This window comes from Botrytis sinoallii (genome assembly GCF_014898435.1).
Source record: "Botrytis sinoallii strain Bc 23 chromosome Unknown BSIN_003, whole genome shotgun sequence".
In the NCBI taxonomy this organism is placed as follows: domain Eukaryota; kingdom Fungi; phylum Ascomycota; class Leotiomycetes; order Helotiales; family Sclerotiniaceae; genus Botrytis; species Botrytis sinoallii.
Window position 1 is genome coordinate 1,058,907 of NW_024066030.1, and position 18,094 is coordinate 1,077,000.

An 18,094-nucleotide genomic window follows, 5' to 3' on the forward strand; every position below is an offset into this window, starting at 1 on the left:
GAGGGAGTGAGTGAAGATTGATAAGCGAGAATGGCAATATCAGGTAGAAAACGGGTTCGCTTGGAAATACACATTAGGATTATTTTTTAATTGAAAGTAGATTATGGACCGTTCTCTTTACTGCCATAAGACTATATCTTTTGCCTCAAAATTGTTGATTTCGAACATCAAATGCGTTTCAAAGCTCTGGAAGCTAGTCTGGATTACAGGAAGGAGATATTTGCTCCTTCCTTTACGATCAAGTTCGGTGATGTTTCTTGCTTGTCGTTCTTTCTTCACTCAACTATACATTGGTTACATTTCTACACTCTTCCGTCTTCCTTTTCAATCATCTCTTAACCACAACACGTTCGTTATTTTTGGTCTTCATTCGCGTGTATCGCTCTATTTAACTTCTGGATCATTTGAAAATTAACTTTATATATTCTTTTGTATTTCGAGACATTCATAATCATGGGACCAACAAGTTCAAAAAAATTCAATTCGAAACTTGCAGGACCAACATTGCAAATCATGAGAATTTTAGGACCAAGCCCTCTAGGATCAAACCCTCTAAGGGCAAGCTCTCTAGAATCAACTCCTGCGACATCAGCCCCTCCAGTTTTGGGCCCTCCCAGAGCAGGCCCGAACTTGCACCTATCAAAGCCTGAACTAATGTCTATCGCATCGCGACCAATTCCCCTAAGAACTTTGATCACCCTCCTCAACTACGAGCGCGTAACCTCGGATAGTCGATATGAGAATTTCAGTCTTTACCATAGCTCAGAAAAGGAAAGTAGAGAAAAAATCGAAAAGTTTAACACAGTGTATACAGAGGGAGCGCGATGTTTCTGCTACGACGACAGTCCTTACCCACAAGATCAACAAAAATGGCGACAAACTACCTGCAGAGTACACCCTGAAGCACCTCCTGAAACACAACGGCTAAATTCTGCGCAGCTTGAGCGCGCATTCTATGAGTCTCGGAGTGCAGATTGGGGTCCTGGATGTGAGACTATGTTTCAGCTTTTCTTCAGTTTTTGTGGGAAAGATCAACAAGTGAAAATTCAAATCAGCGATGAACAACCAGTTTTGGTGGATGCCTCTGGCATACACTTAATGAGATTTATGTTGTACCGTCCGAGACATCGAAATCTCAACGGGAAACATGAAAAGCCAAATGGTGTCTTCCAAACACTGATGTGGGAAAGTTACATAGGAAGCGTTCTGGTCTTCCCTCCACCGATAAATACGGGACCATCGAGTAACGGCGAGAAAGTTTTTGTCGATTTGGATGATTGCTTTGTGGTTGATATGCTACATATGCGACATGGTAAGAAGGGTTTATTTGAGGAGCCTTACTTTCTGGGCAATGGTAGGCAGTGGCAAAGTTTTATGGACGTCAATGTTTGTGAAGATTTTAAAATATTTGACGAAACACATCTACCCAGTTTGACAGAGAGTCGAGAAAAGTATTCTGTGGAGACTTGGAATTGGTTTTATAATCATTCACTAAGAGCCTTTCATAGATGGATAGCGAATGACCAAAATCCAAATTTTCTATGGTGCGACTATTGTGGAATCGGAGGAGCAAAATTCATTAGATGTTGTGGAGAGGGGGATGAAATGACCAGGTATTGTAGTGAAGAGCACAGACAGAGAGGATGGGCGTTACACCGGTTCACTTGTAAGAACAAGGCCGAAAATATGTAGGATGTGGACTAGTGTTGCTAGTGTTGTGGATTCGAACTCGATAGCAAATTTAAACCTCGTAAGGAGTGTGAAAAGAGTGGGAAGATATTTGAGTATTGTAATTCAAAGCAGCGATAGAATGGGCGGCAGTTACACCTGTATCAATGCGAACGCAAGAAATACCTATGAGTTGGTGGGAGGAATTTAAGCGATTGGTGAGAAGATGGGAACATCAAGTCGACTACGTCAATAGGGTGACTGCAACTCAAGCGTTTTTGTTCAGGGAGGAGAACTCTAGCCAGTATCCAGTAGTTTTACTTGCAAATGCACTACACGTTTCCATCTTGAAGTCATTATGACATTTTGAAATTTTGACATTTTTGACATTTAGAATGCACTTCAAAAAAGAAGCGACATGAAGACACAAGCTATGTTCTCATCTAACTCTCGTTCTCCAGACAAGATTCCAAATCGCATTGTCTGGGACACAATGAGGCGACGAGTACGATCGGTTTTATATTTTCAATCTTACCCTCACCACCAAGGAAACACTATCGTTGTTGAAAGTTAAAGATGGCGTCCAAGTACTAATTGGAGACGGCGTGGGTTTGAGGAAATTCTCCTATCTCATCCCTCCGTATCTCATTATTGAAGTATAGGAATGCCACCCATTTTTCAGAATTTCCTAGTCATCATGATGCTAATGGATAATGCGCTTATATGCGTAGTTTCTCACCCGTAAGCGTAATGTTTAAACACAATCTTCATGGTTGAAATCGATATCTCTAGGAGATATCCCAAAGCATCAGTTCATAAACACCGGTATATATACATCAAGAAACGCTACCCAGCCTACAATACTTCGTAGGATGGATTGGACACTGTGATACTTTATCTGTCACCATAATTGCGATGCTTGGATGAAGGGACATTTTTCGCGGCATGAAACACAAGATGTAAACAACTTGTCCTACACATCTTTCTTGCCCTCATATGAGATTTTGGCTTCATACTATAATTCACGTTGTGAGACCTAGCTCTTCGTGTCTTTCTCTCCTCACACTTCAGCCAGCACTTTGTAGGTTGGAATCCAATCCAGTAACATCTGTAATCTTAACTCAATCCCATGATCTTGGGAGAGTCATCCTTCCTAACATCTACTACGGCATGGTACTTCAAAGGACTACCCGATTCAGTAACACGAGGCTCTTCGGTCCGTGTATTGCATATAGGCTGAATTGATTTACGTTAGTTCAACGTTGTCATCTTTCGGGGTCTTGTGCGGAAAGTTCCGTGATGAAACTAGCAGGGATTAAGCTCTCCCCAGAAATTTGTTTGGGCCATCATTGCGATGCTGCTTATTCCTTTTCTCAGACAGTTGTTGTTCTTTGAGAGCATGTTTTGAAAGAATTGATTGATCATCCAGTTGTATGAACTAATTTCTGTGTTCTCGTAAATGGGGATTGTGCTGGATACCCTCCTTTGAAAATAGGCCCCCCAATCGGCCAGCATATCCCAATACCAATATCTACCAGTATTGCTAAGGTGCAATCGACGAAATGGAAAGAGACCACCCCCTTCCAGATGGACCCTTTGCGGGCTGGAAGCATTCGGATGTGTAAGTTGAGTTGGCGCAGGAATCTTGGGAACTATTGCTAATCTAGATGTGTCTCTATAGTGAGAAGCTCATGTTCACATTAGCCGCTGGGGCTACAGCAGTTGTTGGATGTTTTCTCTATGGAACAATTCGTTTTATTGAATGGTATAATGCGGAGCCAATTCTACGGTATTCTATTGCTGAGCTCAAGGCACCAGAGGAAAAGAAGATTTTGCAAAATCCGAGCATCAAGGTTGGTGGAAACAAAATAGGCACAGGGGCAACGATGCTGATGATATATAGGCCGCCGAATCCTCAAATATTCAATGTTATGCTCCAGCGACTGGTCAATTCCTAGGATATGTTACCCCTTCAACGCCCGAAGATATTGATAAAGCAATTGAGAAGGCACATGTCGCACAGAAGAAATGGGCGCGAACTACATTTACTCAGAGGCGACAGGTACTACGCTCTATGATGGCATACATATTGGATCACCAGGATGAGCTTTGCAAGGTCGCATGTTTGGATTCAGGCAAAACCATGATTGATGCCGCATTAGGAGAAATCTTAGTGACTGTCGAGAAGCTTAACTGGACTCTGGAACATGGTGAAAAGGCATTGAGTCCTTCTCGAAGACCTACGAACTTGCTCATGATGTATAAGAAGAATACGGTCCAATACGAACCCTTGGGAGTTGTCGCTGCTCTAGTCTCTTGGAACTATCCTCTTCACAATTTGCTTGGCCCAATAATCTCCGCAATTTTCTCTGGAAATGGAATCGTGGTGAAAGCATCCGAAAATACAGCGTGGAGTGCACAGCATTTTTCTCTTATTGCAAGAGGAGCATTATATGCATGTGGTCATGATTCCAATCTGATTCAAGTTGTTACATGTTGGCCAGATACCGCAAATCATCTTTCGTCTCATCCTAAGATCTCTCATATTACATTCATCGGTAGTCGACCAGTCGCCAAATTGGTAGCTGCGGCAGCATCTAAGCCTTTGATTCCAGTCGTCGCCGAGCTTGGAGGGAAGGATGCGGTGGTTGTCATGAATTCCGCCGTCAAAGACCTTCCACGTATCACCGAAATCCTCCTTCGTGGTACATTTCAAGCCGCTGGACAAAACTGTATTGGTATCGAACGAATTATTGGTCTTCCAGACGTTTACGACAAAATAGTCGCAACACTCGAGCCACGGATTCGAGCTCTTCGTGTCGGCTCTGCTCTCGACTCTACGGCAGAATCGCCAGTTGATGTCGGAGCAGTCATTTCTGATGCTTCATTTGACCGACTCGAGAAATTGATCGCAGGAGCTGTCTCGGATGGAGCTCGTCTATTGGTTGGCGGTAAACGTTACAACCATCCAGTCCATCGCTCTGGACATTACTTTAGTCCTACTCTACTCGTCGATGTCACCCCTGAAATGGCTATTGCTAACGAAGAGTGTTTCGGACCTATTTGCGTCGTTATGAGAGCCAAGAACCCCGAAGATGCTTGCAATATTGCAAACCAACCCGATTTCGGACTCGGTGCATCAGTCTTTGGATCCAAAGACTGGGAACTCAACGCCATAGTCAAGAACATCAAAGCCGGTATGGTAGCTATAAATGATTTTGGTGCATACTATGCAGTTCAGTTACCATTTGGCGGCGTGGCAGGCAGTGGTTATGGAAGGTTCGCAGGTGAGGAGGGCTTGAGGGGACTTTGTAATATCAAAGCTGTCTGTGAGGATCGTTGGCCATGGTCTCCTGCTTGTACTGCTATTCCTCCCCCACTTCAATACCCGATTCCGGACACTACAAAAGGCTTCGCATTTACGAAGGCGGTGGTGGATATTGGGTATGGAGCTGGGGTGAAGGGTAAATGGAGGGGAATTAAAGTCATGTTGGGGATGAATTAATTGGAGATAGAGTAGTAATAGATGGAATGAAGGGCTGGCTATCGGCATAGGTGGAGGTCTTTTTCCAGGGTGGCAAGTTTCTGAGATAATATCATATTCAAGATACCTTTATGCGAATATCTATCATTTACATTTGAAAGAACGATTTCCGCAAAGGCTCTTCTTTGAGGGTCACAGGAGAAAGACGAAATAGAAGAACTTAAACAAACTAATCAACAAGACAAATGTAAATTTTTTCCAAAATACTTTCCCAAAACTGGAATTCTAACAATTTAACACGCTTCATTCTATGCAAAGTCCTTTTTTACCAAGCGGTAACTACCAGTGCATGGCCGACCCATGTAAGAACCAAAGTCCGTTAGATCAATGGATGAGACTACGCCGATTTCGCGCAAACTCAACATCCATTTAGGAACTCGCTCGAAGCCCCGCATACCTCATAGCACCAAACTGCATTTCATGAATTTTCAACGATATACACCTTCAATATATGTTTTCGGTCTCAATCCATTCATGTCGATGCCAGCCTCCTCTCCAACTGTTGAGCTTAGTATGTGACAATTACTCAGTTGAGCAAATCCCATTGCTTTTGAAATATCACAAATGAATCTCGACAACTGGTCCATTCCATTCATGTCTCCCCAGTACAATATAGTATATTATACTAAATATCATTACAGCGCCAGTAACCAGAGAGCTGTAGTTCATGTTCGCTGCAGTCACCGGTAAAGCAGAGGGCCAAAAGCTGAAGAACAGAATAATAGTCAAGTAAAGAATAGCAAAAGTGTTGTTGATAATACCGAATACTCCGGGAACATGCCATGGTCCTATTAATTCGGCTCGAGTTAGTGTTGCAACACTGAAAGAAGATATATCTTACCCCAAACCAGTTGAGCACCTGTAGTGTTTACCAAAGCGGGTCCATCAGAGATATCTGTGAGTTTTTGAAACCCTCCGGTGAGTCGACGATATAGTAAGAGAATAGCGCAGATCAAGTAGGAGCTATAGAGACCAGCTACAGATAAAGATACAACATCGTTGAAGACGGTCGCGGACCCAATATTGATCAATGCGAGTAAGCATGAGACAACGCATGTGATAGCAATAGACCACAGCGGAATCGTAGTGCGACTATCAACCTAGATCAAGATGCGCAGCCGTGTTAGTGCCAAATTCAATAGGCCAAGAAAAAATTCGTAGGATCAAGAACACTGTTGCACACCCACCTTTGAAATGGTTCTCCAACCAGGCACACCGTGATCTCTAGCAAACGACCAAAGCATACGGGATGTCGAAGCGAGGCTACCAACAGTAGCGCACAAACCTAATATGGCAACTAGCGATGCCATAGTTGCCGACCCACTTACAGATCTAGTCGCTTGGAAGAAAATCTCGATAAACGGGTATCCAGTATCTGTTGATAACGCAGCATCAATGTCTCCGAGACAAAATAGAATCGCTATTATCATTGCAAATCCCATACTTCCGTTCAGTATTACGCTCAGGATGATGGATCTGGGTACTACTAGAGATGGATTGCGGATTTCTTCTGACATCTGCGTTGCTTGTTAGTCTCCCTTAGAAATCTCGGCAGGTATCATTCAACGCCTCGTTTAACAGAAGACTTACGTGGAATGCTCCATCTGCACCTAAGACAGTGTTAACACATCATACAACTACCCCCAAAGATGTCGAAAAGCTTACCAAGAAACGCAAAGACATTTCCAATCAGCCCGACGAAGAATGAAAGTCCCTGACTTGACCAATTTCCTTCATTCAGCCACCCAGTAAACACATCCTTTGCCGAATCATGCGGTGCTAGTACAACCAAGGGAATCAAGATACTAAAAAAGCCTAGAATATGCAGAACCAGGATTAAACCTTCGAACTTCGGTAACAAACTACTAACCACCGTATTGATAAAGACCGCAAAAAATATCGCCGCCCAATACAACAACGTGCCTTGCCATGAAGTTTCAGATGCCGCATATGAAGGCACAGTCAACACAATCAATCCTTGAATAATCGTCCCGGTGAGATATCCCCCCGAAGCAACAAGACCTTGCCAGCCAGTAACGGTCAACCAGCCTGTGATGTAGCTCAGAAATTTAGAGCAGCGGCGAGGCGCAAGCATAGAAACCCAGTGATATTGACCACCTGAAGTTGGAGCCATAGAAACCAGCTCTGAGAGGGTGGAAAAAACAGACAGGTTACCAATCCAGACGAAGATAAACCCGTAGATGATTCCGGCTGGTCCGCCATTTTGAAGACCGCTGATGAATACGGTTAAGCTTCCTTCCCAGGTAATCAGAATGGTGCAGCTGAAACCGAGGATGGACATGAATGCAAAGTTTCTCTAAGGAATGTTAGAATATGGAATTCATCTTGTGGAAATTTGGGTTGATAGGCGATTTTTGTAAAAGTACAAAATTAACAAACCTTCAGAACTGGCTTTTTTCCCAATCGTATCAATTCATCTCGATCTCTACTTTCGGCGCTATCATGGCGTGCTAGAGTTTTGTTGTGAACGGCACCGAGTTCCACAGCTTCGACTTCGTCGTCGCGTTTGTGTGTGATCATTTTGATGATATGGATATTTATTTGTTGACTCCTGAACCTCAGAGTGTGAGATATCTTAGAAGAGACTTTCTCATTTTTTTTTCCACGAGAAATTGTATAAAGTGAGGTAATTTATCCAAACGATATGGTTGCAGAGATTAGATGGTTGCAGGCTCTCTCAGGGGTCTAATGAAAATGCTACATGTGTTTTTATCCATGGAGTTGCACATGCACATGAGCCGATTTGTTGTTCTAAGCTGGGGTTTGGACCCCTGATACATATCAAAAATACAAATCTTTCCCGGGGCACTAGTCCGGGGTTGGTTTTATATTATGCGGTAGTCTCATGCTCTTGAGAATGATTTCAGTTCTTGTAGTACTGAATTTGATACTGATGTCGTGAGACTTTCTTCTATCCAACTAATTTACATCCAATTTCCAAGTACGAGGTTCGGTTATGATTCTAGATTGACTAGATTCGCTCTGTCCATCCCATAAATTTCCTTCATCAACTGCTAAAACGGCATTTGATTGAGTAGCTAAATGGCCCGGCGCAAATTCCGACAGTTTCTGACTCTCTAAATTGCCCCAACTCGTAAAGCCCAATATCTGGCTAATCTTCTTTGCTGTTTTTGATTTTTTGATTCCTCGAGAATCAGAGGCATTGCGATTAAAATCGCGATCATCTTCTGTCGCCCTGCCGCCTCGTCGACGCAAGTCATCCAACCGTAACAATCCCGACTCTAAACTATTGAGAAACATCTTCAAGTATGGAACACATGCTGTGATAATGCTAAGGCACTGCACGATCTGATTGCAAATTGTCGTTCGCCACGGATCAAAGGTTGGATCTTCTATCTTTTGATTCAAATAAAATAGCTGACAGGATACAGCAGCAATGACACTAATATAGTTTAGTTGATTGAATCTCAAAATGATCTTATACTTATACTAACCAGATACGAGTACCAAAGATGCATATCAGTGTGAGTTTTCTACTCCAGGTAGTCTGTATGTGTAATGCTATGAATGTTATAAGCAAGATTATACTGGCATCGGTCACAATGTTAACGATTGCGCTATAATTCCAGAAAGCTATCTTGGTCAAAGAATATCAGCAAGAGTTCAAATGCAAAGGTAGAAAGTAGAAAATACTGACTTGATTGAAACATTCGCCGGATATGCTATCCCATACTTTCGAAGACCGGCACTGAAAGGCAACAGCTAAAATAGAAGTAATAGCCCATAATGATATCACAATCCCAAGAACTTTTGTTGCTATTCTCTCAGCTGCAATAGGTGTGAAGTCATGAATGAACATTACTATAGACATTTTGGCAAAGAACAAACTCGCGATATAAAGTATACTTGCTGAATATTCTGCCTAAGGTACTATCGATTAGTTTGGTATAATCATTCTGAATCATGATCAATTACTTTCAAAATCGTCTCCACTTGCCCATCTGTCAATCTTTCGAGAAATTTACCAAACCCATTTGCACATTCAATTGCAACCGCAATTGTCTGGCCGATGGAAAAAGTCTACAAGTCAACAGTCAGAACACTTCCACATTCTATTGGAACTTGCTTCGCTTGCCATTGATATCAGTATGAAATGATCTTGCCATTCTAACTTCTCCGAAACAGCCAACTTCGTACCCAGATGCACACATACTCCTAGAGCTGAGGCAGTAATTGGAATCCACACAAATATCTGCACCAAAGGGGTCTTGTTGGAACTCGTTATGAGAGCCTGCGTTTGGTTCATGCTGAAGATCGAAAGGGGAGAGTGAAGAACAGAAGGAAACAGACTGCGCAAAATGGTTTGACATGAATAGTACTCTTGTTAAAGAGCCAACGAAAAAACACCATACAGTATTCTTCGGTCATGCTTGTATACTTTGATTTTTAACAGTCATCTTAAGATAAGTAGGCAGACGGAAGATCGGGAATCATAACAATACTTGTTCCATCAGCGATGGTATTCAAGCTTCAACGTTACGAATGTTAAAGGGAGGTTATTATGACGCTCCTAACAGTTAGTAAATTTGGCCTCATTTCCATGGAACATGGTTGATGTGTGCGACTGGTAAATGCAAATCTTGACTGACATTCATTGCGATATGCTAAAGTCACTATTAGATTGCTACCATAAAGATCCAGTTAACATAAAACCTTGTGTTACTTCTGGATTCCATGATTTTGTGTTGAAACTTGATAGCACATACCTTTTCTACCAAAACATCTTCCAACACTTCCAACATGGAAAAGATCGATCCTAGAAGATTTGACGGCAAAATGCTCGGCGCTATTACGAGTTGTAGTTTGTGATCTTCCAGCTTTTGCTTGGAAGCTTAACCCATTGTAAACTGTGATTGGAATCTAGAATTGAATGCTTGCCACACGATCCTGGCGCTGGTTCCCCATACGGCAGCTCGAAGAAGATTACGGAGCAAAGGAGCCTTTCTCGAACCATGAATGTATTTCGGTAAAAGAAGGGTACGACTTCTCTGCCTGATAAGAACTAACCTTTTCATACCAGTTGCATATATTAATGTAACGTTGACAAATACCTAAGCCCCGCACTAAACTTGGCTCAGAGTCTTATTACCGTCTATGCCCAAGCCCCGTCAGGGAATGTCTAGTCTGGACGAATCATTGGTACGGGATCAATACCGGTAGTCTGGAACGGCCTGGCTTAGTGCTTACTGGTCCACTCTAAATTATGCGGGCTTTGTTCCAGACCCTAGTTCCCGTATCTTCTTAAGATTTAACAAGATTTGACACCAGTGAAACACGACTTTGCACGGTACTTCGAGCAATGCCTATCCAATCTTATACTGGGAATAGCCGGCACGTGTGGTTCTCGCCTAGTTTCTCACCTGTCCAGAACGCTCCAAATAACCTCAGTTCTGCCCATCCCAACGATATGACTACATGTCAGTACTTGAAGTCTCGAAATGACTCTTCAGCTTCAACCCATAGATTCCGAGGTTGATTTTGCTGCGCTTACACGGTGCCTGTTTGAATCCTATGAACGCCCTCTGCAAAAATTCTTTCATCTTTGGTTCCCCATCCAAGGAACGGGTGACAATGCCCGCGAAGATGCAATTGATGAAGCAGCAAATCGGCTACAGCTATGGCACACGCACGATCCATCGAGTTACTGGCAAAAAGTCGTTGTTACCGAAAATGGTAGAATTTCAGGAGGGGCTCTCTGGAAAATCTACAATGAAAACCCATTTGAAAACCCACCCCCTTCTAATGTGACTTGGTTTCCGAACGATAGCTCCCGCGAGTATGCCGAGCAGGCACTGCAAACACATTCTAGACCTCGGTATAAAGTTGCGCAGAAACCACATATTTGTAAGTAAAATAGTCGAGTGTACTGCTTGGAACTGACCGAAGTACAAGATCTTCATATCGTCTTTACCCATCCAGACTACCGACGCAAAGGTGTTGGCCAAAAGTTTATGAACTGGGGTATGAAAAAAGCGGATGAGTTGGGGTATGAGTTTCTTCTAGATGCAACACCGTACGGATGACCTCTATATGATGTGAACGGTTTTGTCTGTATCGAAGAGAACATCAATCATCCACAGACCAATACTCTGGATAAAAAATGGAAAGAGATGGATGAGAAAGTAGGCCCTTTTACTTTCTGGCTCATGAGGAGGCTTCCTGGTGATAGAAATGAGGTATAACACAAAGCAAGTAGTGGAATAATAATCGAAATCAATCGTTTACCAGTAACTGACGTTCGAAACACACTTGACTATTCTCCTTAAACTTGCATCGAATGCGGAGTAAATCCTTCCTCACCGCATATCCCGAGCATCACTTCTGAAGCATTGCATCTCCAGTTGAGATTTACTAGGTGTTCAGATAGTTAAGTGAGCGGCTTCGATGATAATGGTTGGAAGCTCGTGCCACCCTGAGGTGAAGGGGAGAGAACCGTGTGAATGTCGCTGTTATCAAGCGGGAAAATTTACTCTGCGGAATCTCATGGATTGACCGCAACAATAAACTTGAGATCATATACTCCGTGTATATCATGTCTCTTCCAAACCGATCGTTCTATATAAGAATTGGGCGCCAGGTAGATGTATCTGATCTTCCAAGCTCCATCATCCTCCAACATTTGTATATCTCATATCAACCTCTATATGTTTGACATACATGTCTGATCATGAATGATTCCAGAGAGTGTTTTCAATTTCCCAGAACTGAGCATTGAGAATTGGCATCTAGTTGATCAATCAACTGCATAGATGAAGACAAGTGAGTACTCAATAGGTGTTAGTCAGGTAACTAACCATTCCATGGTTTTCACAGCTTCCTCTCCAGGTTTTTAAATGGCAAACAATTCCCAGAATTTCTGTCACTTCTTTTTTGTCTGTTCGCCAGCTGTATTCCAATAAACTGATGCATTAAGGTGAATGACAGGACTGACCAGGAGATAAACCATTTCCATTTCTCTTTCTAATCAAGAAAAAAGAGTGAATAACCTTTTATGGCTCCATTTCATCCAAAATGTTTATAATGAGACTTTCAATTGAAGTGAATTGAAGATTTTCTCTCTTTCTCTTGAGGTTTTGATAATATTGACCAAAAGCTTTCAAAGTCACTTCTCAACCATCTTTCTTCTGATACATTTTCACAAGTTATCCCGAAGTTTCCCCAAGTGGGAAGAGATCAGAAAAATACCTTGGTGTGACTAACGCTCGAGCCTCTCTACAGTCAAAGTCCATCAAACAACTACTCGTTTTGGATTAGTGAAAGTGTCAGTGGCGTCGATATTGTCATCATAGAGAGTATAGCTTCATTGTCAAAGGTATATTGATATCTCATCTTTCGTTCTCCTACTCACTCTTTACATCTTGTTTTCTTCCACCTCACAACCACAATTCATCTCCACCCTTTCTTAAAATTGGTCTATCATTTCTGCCTTGAATCTCTCTATCTCTATCATTCAGTCTCTTCCTTGAGCTGCTTTTGATTATCCTATCCTCCAAATTAACATTCAATTCAGTTAAGGTCAGGTTTCAAGATTTGCAATTTCACGATGCCCACTCGAGCCGCCACCAAGGCTGCGGCAGCTGCTGCTGCTCTGAACTCTGCAGCAGCAACTCTTTCATCTCCACCAACTACACCCGCCGACGATAAACAAATCCTCGAAAATGTCGCCACCGGTTCGCCAACTAAGTCCCGAAAGCGTGCTCCACCAAAAAAGAAGGCAAAGTCAGCGATGGAATCAATGACAGGTGGTTGGGATGTCCTCCCTCATGGAATGGGACAAAAGGGTGATCTCCTTGAGGACGATTTCGGCAATACTGGCACGGAAGTGACTCCCACCACTCCTAAGAGAGCCGCTCGAGCCAGAGTTACCAAGAATACTGTTAAAACTTCTATCAAAGATGAAGATGAGGAGAAGCCACTTAATCTTGGCGATTCACTCATTTCCAATCTTCTTGAGGATATCAAGGAAGAAGAATCCAAAAAGAAGAGATCGCCACGCAAGAAGAAGGTTGTTGATGTATCCACGGAGGTTGACGGTTCCCCAGCTAAGCTTGTCAAGGCAAAGAATAAGAACTACGGTATCGTCTTTGGTGAAACACCTTTCCCCGATCACGTCTCGCCCACTGCTCAAGAGGCCGAGACGGTCAACAGCTTGTTGACTGCTCTGCATGGTGAAGTTAAGCCACCAGATACAGTTCCAGCTCCCTCCGAGACTGTAACTGGATGCGGAGAGGTTCCGGATGTTCTCGACGCGACCATGAGAACTCTTCTTAGCGCTGCGACCACCGCTGGCAACGCCAACAAATCAATGGCAGGTCTGAAGGCGGAGTATGGATTGAGAACCTCTGGCAAGGGCGCAGGCAGCGTTTCATGGGAAGCCGTACATGCTTCATCGAGGGAAGATGTTGAGGGGGCTATCAGATCAGGCGGTCTTGCTAAGGTTAAGGCAGGCTATATCAAGGCAATTCTACAAGTGGTTTTCGATAAAAACACCAAGCTTCTAGAGACTCTACTGAAGGAGGTTCATACTGATGATCCAGTTCTATTTGTCGGAAAGGTTCTGGAGACTAAGGAGCAAAAGGAAGCCGAAATCAAGAGCTTGCGAGAGAACATGCTCTCACTTGACTATGTCCACTCATTAGATAAGCCAGCTGCCATGCGCGTATTGATGGACTTGCCAGGTATCGGGGTCAAGACTGCAGCATGCGTTGCTTTGTTCTGCTTGGGAAGACCCAGCTTTGCTGTTGACACGCATGTCTGGCGCCATTGTATGTGGCTTGGTTGGGTTCCAGAGAAAGCAAGCCGTGATCAAACCTTCAGCCACTGCGAAGTTCGAATTCCCGATCACTTGAAATATTCCCTCCATCAATTGTTCCTCCGACATGGAAAGACATGTGGTCGCTGTAGAGCTGCGACAACCGAGGGTTCCGTGGATTGGGAAAGCACTGTGTGTCCAATTGAGCACTTGGTCAATAGAACTGGAGACAAGAAGCAACCAGGCTTCAGAGCTGGCAAGAAGGCGGTTATCAAGAAAGTTGCAAAGAAGGTCGAGAAGGGTTCTAAGAAGAGAAAGAGAAATTCTGAAGACAGTGGCGAGGAGGCAGAGGTTGAAGAAGACAAGGGAGAAGACGATACTGATATTGAAGTCGAAGTAGAGTCTGAATCCCGCGTCAGCGAGCAAACAGACTGAACAATTTTTTTCATTGGATTAAAGGGGCATCTATTCACGGCACGTACAAGGAAGGAAGCATTTGCATACTTGAAGTTATTTTCTAGCTGTTTGCTAGCAATTTGGAGCTGACATGAGCGTGGCATATTTGGCGTTTTTACTAAGATACCCATTTGCTTTTACTGATTACGGATCTTTTCATTGAGATGATGTACTGGGAAACAGGGCATAAGAGAAACGAGATACACGGGGACATACACTGTAATTAGATGCATTGGTTGCACTTACATGGGATAAATGGGGATATACATTGTAAATAGAGCTTGCATTCATTCCATTGCAACAATAAGTTCTGACATGACTGTTTGGCACTTGTGGAATACACGTGATGAGGTTTTGCTACTCTAATAGATTGGATCATGGCTCGTCATTCAATGCGTATGCCATTCTGCTGTTCACCACACTCTCCCAGTCCAAATGCTAACTTAACCATACTCCATAGATCCCCATACAAAAACTCCCAGCGGCTTCCTTTCTTTCCTATATTCTATTATTAGGTCGGAACGTACACCATAATAATTATATAATGGAACCTACCTGAGCTAGATGGATTTTCTAACGTTGAGATTGAGTGATAATCATGATTCATGAAACCATTGAAAGTATCCGCAAGACAGTGTATATTGACATTTCCAATAGTTCTTCGCATGATCAGTTCTACCTCACTGCATATCACCATCCATGTGACAACACTGCCTAGCATTTTGAAAATGCAGATTTTCAGAAACAAAGGTTAACCTTACTACATAGACTTTTATATTAGGATACACCACCTAGGTATCAGAAGCAAGTGAAAAGATCTTTTCTCTCCCTTAAGTCAACTTATCATGACCTCTCAATCCTCCCGCCATCATCTCCCTAACCGTCTCTTCCATCCCCTTAGGCTTCACACCCACACTCGCTAACAACTCATCCGACTTTCCATCCGTTATCTCACACTCTCCTTCACTAAGCGCAGTATAACTGCTAGCCCACCACTCCAACATCGCTCTTGGAAATCCCTTCTCCGCATAATAATCGATATATTCCTGATCAGACACAATCTTCAATTTAATTTCTTTCCCTTTAATCTGCGATACCATCTTCAAAACCTCAGTCATAGACACTGTTTTCCTCGGACTCAAGTAAAAGAATTGTCCTTCATACATCCCCGACTTATCAGCCAGCACCAACGCATTCGCAATTCCCAAATCCTCCAAACTAATCATGCTCAATGGTCCATCTCCGGCAACCACCAATTCCTCCCTGGGATCCGCAACCGTGTCGTAGAAACCCGCATACAGGGGCCAGGATTCCTGGTAAAGTCCCTCTCGCACAATCGTCCACTTGATATCGGTTAAAGTCTTGAGATATGCTTCAGTTCTCAAATGCGCACGCACAACGCCCGTCTTACTCTCTAATCCGAACGCTAACGATGCATAAACGATATGTTTCACACCAGCTTCTCTCGCCGCATCTATAGCTGCAAAATGGTGTTTTTCGCGTCCTTGGCCGTGAGGAGCATTGTTGAAGTCAAGATCATTTTGAGGAGTGGATATTAAGAGGAGTTTGTCGGCACCGGCGAAAGCGCTCTTCATGGTGGATGGATCATTGTAGTCTGATTTTCGTACTTGGATACCTTGGGATTTGAAAGTGTCGAATTTGGCGTCGGAGGGGTCTGAAGAGGTGCAGATGATGAGCTCGGAGGGAGGGAAGAGGGAGCGAGAGAGGATGGCGTTGAGAACTGCTTTGCCTATCTTGCCGGTGGTTCCTGTGAGGGCGAGCATGTTGATGGTGTGTTTATTGGAAGTTTTTGCAGTTTTTGGATATGTTTCTATGATGAGGGAGTTTGGATTGATGAAATAAAATGGTTAATTATCGCAGTCTCGCTCAGGTATTTATGTCTAATGTGAAGTCAACGATCATTATTAATTCCAAGCACCATGACACTCTCCTGTGGAATTTTATGGGGCGCTTTAGATTCGGGGATAGGCAATAGATGATAAATCATCTAAGTTGTACAAGAATACGTATAAGTAGAGAGACCAGGCAAATATATTTGCCTGATGGGAAGATCTTCTTTGATATTCACATTCATCCAAACCACCACAATCACACTTTTCTTGAGAATCTGGGTATCTTGAGAAGACCATTGGACAGAAACATATCGAAAACTGCTCCAAAACCAAGAATTGGTCACGAAATGAAGCTTGGGAAAGAATTTAGGTTTTCCTTTGGAAGTGAAAGGAGGGGTTCTACTCTAGAGATCACGTGAGCCTCGGTCCCGAGATGGATAATCTTTGACTAAAAAATCTGCAAGAAACTTTAAGATCCAGTCTTGGTAGTTGATGCTTAACAAGACTGAGATTTTGCTTCGAAGTCTTATCGGAGATATCGTATTTCTCCTAGCCATCAATCGAGGACTGTACTGGAAGAAGCTCAACTGACGTTTCATGGTGGGCTTTACTATTTTCTCAGTAAGGTTAAGGATAATTCGCAAACATATATCGACGGTCATGGATGGTTTTTCTGTATCAATCCGAGTTGCGAATGAAGATGGAAAGCGGAGAACGAAGACGAAGTTCTGTTAGAGCAACGTATTCTCTATGGCGCAGGTAATGGGAACATCATCTACGCAGAAGAATTCGTCCCGGCCGACGGATCAGATGATGATTTGTGTGAGATGTGGAATCTATCAATCAGTGTGGAATTAGATAGAATGGGAGATAGATAATGTGAAGGTCTGTATATTTGCGATGTGAAAAGATCATCAAGGATAGGAAAAATGGTTTCTTGATAGTGCGCTGGGTGTATTTTTACAAGGTAATGCATACAAAAGCTCGAGTGGCTTTCATGTTCATTACATACTTATTGCTACCTGCCTAGGCAGATTTCATACGTAATCCCACCTCATTCACGCATATAACATTCTTATCTTCTCATCACCGATGTGTATATCCCCCGTGTATAACAGCAAACAAGAAAGCCGGCCATCTCCTCATGGTTTGTGTTTTTCTACACATTTGGAGTTTCTGGTATCTTAACCTTCCCCTTCCCCCCATTAGATTAAACTTCCAAGAAGAATCAATTCAAAAACTCCCGAAAGGAAACACAAATCGGCCGGTCTCTAGTACCTCCTTAAGTCCATCTTAATGGATATAGTGGATCAACTCCTCGCGTTCTTTTTATAGTGAATGCGTATCTCCTGGCCCTTCTACCTTCGACTTTTCTTTCACATCATCTACTTCTCCTGATACCTGTTGACTTCTCGGATATTCCCAGATCATCCTTCTGGATTAATTGAGATGGATTCATAACTTTTCCCACAAATGGGAGCTCACTGCGGTGACCTCGTGCTGGATAAAAGGTTGTTTGAACTTTCACAAGTTGTTCATTCCAGACTGATGGCTCAGATATAGAACTTTTGGAAACCAGGTTCTCGCGGGGTATCGGCATCACTTCCCCCCTAGGACTTCAACGGTTCGTGAACTTACCTGCTTTTCTTTCTCTTCAGATCTCGCCCATAAAGTCTCATCATTGCTCGGCTAAGGCGAGAGAAGCTCGGCTTTGAGGGCGGCATAAGTAATGCTTGAGAAAGCAGTAAGAGCGGGCAAAGAATGCTAGAGGTGAAATCG

General features: G+C 43.1%; 7 protein-coding genes across 7 annotated transcripts; 4 read left to right on the top strand and 3 right to left on the bottom strand.

Annotated features, from left to right (window-relative positions):
- Window positions 1-453: 453 nt before the first annotated feature.
- On the top strand, window positions 454-1,692 carry EAF02_002050 (uncharacterized protein; the record flags this gene model as incomplete). The annotated part of the gene is made up of 1 exon (XM_038898098.1): window positions 454-1,692. The coding sequence occupies one exon, from the start codon at window positions 454-456 to the stop codon at window positions 1,690-1,692; it is 1,239 nt and encodes a 412-aa protein (XP_038761790.1).
- A 1,362-nt stretch (window positions 1,693-3,054) lies between these two features.
- On the top strand, window positions 3,055-5,364 carry EAF02_002051 (uncharacterized protein). The gene is made up of 3 exons (XM_038898099.1): window positions 3,055-3,289; window positions 3,350-3,521; window positions 3,572-5,364. The coding sequence occupies exons 1-3, from the start codon at window positions 3,231-3,233 to the stop codon at window positions 5,171-5,173; spliced, it is 1,833 nt and encodes a 610-aa protein (XP_038761791.1). The 5' UTR covers window positions 3,055-3,230; the 3' UTR covers window positions 5,174-5,364.
- Window positions 5,365-5,770: 406 nt separating this feature from the next.
- On the bottom strand, window positions 5,771-7,753 carry EAF02_002052 (uncharacterized protein; the record flags this gene model as incomplete). Its single annotated transcript, XM_038898100.1, has 6 exons — window positions 5,771-6,000; window positions 6,054-6,312; window positions 6,400-6,729; window positions 6,803-6,822; window positions 6,878-7,529; window positions 7,613-7,753. The coding sequence occupies 6 exons, from the start codon at window positions 7,751-7,753 to the stop codon at window positions 5,771-5,773; spliced, it is 1,632 nt and encodes a 543-aa protein (XP_038761792.1).
- Window positions 7,754-8,152: 399 nt separating this feature from the next.
- EAF02_002053 (uncharacterized protein) lies at window positions 8,153-9,500 on the bottom strand (the record flags this gene model as incomplete). The annotated part of the gene is made up of 5 exons (XM_038898101.1): window positions 8,153-8,636; window positions 8,689-8,831; window positions 8,892-9,116; window positions 9,170-9,274; window positions 9,330-9,500. 5 exons carry the CDS (start codon window positions 9,498-9,500, stop codon window positions 8,153-8,155), a joined length of 1,128 nt encoding a protein of 375 aa, XP_038761793.1.
- A 1,192-nt stretch (window positions 9,501-10,692) lies between these two features.
- EAF02_002054 (uncharacterized protein) lies at window positions 10,693-11,277 on the top strand (the record flags this gene model as incomplete). The annotated part of the gene is made up of 2 exons (XM_038898102.1): window positions 10,693-11,098; window positions 11,147-11,277. The coding sequence occupies 2 exons, from the start codon at window positions 10,693-10,695 to the stop codon at window positions 11,275-11,277; spliced, it is 537 nt and encodes a 178-aa protein (XP_038761794.1).
- A 1,520-nt stretch (window positions 11,278-12,797) lies between these two features.
- On the top strand, window positions 12,798-14,441 carry EAF02_002055 (uncharacterized protein; the record flags this gene model as incomplete). The annotated part of the gene is made up of 1 exon (XM_038898103.1): window positions 12,798-14,441. The coding sequence occupies one exon, from the start codon at window positions 12,798-12,800 to the stop codon at window positions 14,439-14,441; it is 1,644 nt and encodes a 547-aa protein (XP_038761795.1).
- Window positions 14,442-15,292: 851 nt separating this feature from the next.
- EAF02_002056 (uncharacterized protein) lies at window positions 15,293-16,246 on the bottom strand (the record flags this gene model as incomplete). The annotated part of the gene is made up of 1 exon (XM_038898104.1): window positions 15,293-16,246. One exon carries the CDS (start codon window positions 16,244-16,246, stop codon window positions 15,293-15,295), a length of 954 nt encoding a protein of 317 aa, XP_038761796.1.
- Between the last annotated feature and the right edge of the window lie 1,848 nt (window positions 16,247-18,094).

Coding starts and splice junctions, on each gene's coding strand:
- EAF02_002051 (XM_038898099.1), top strand. CDS start 3,231: ATGGAAAGAGACCACCCCCTTCCAGATGGACCCTTTGCGGGCTGGAAG. Junction 3,290..3,349: donor GGCTGGAAGCATTCGGATGT/GTAAGTTGAGTT, acceptor GTGTCTCTATAG/TGAGAAGCTCATGTTCACAT. Junction 3,522..3,571: donor TGCAAAATCCGAGCATCAAG/GTTGGTGGAAAC, acceptor GATGATATATAG/GCCGCCGAATCCTCAAATAT.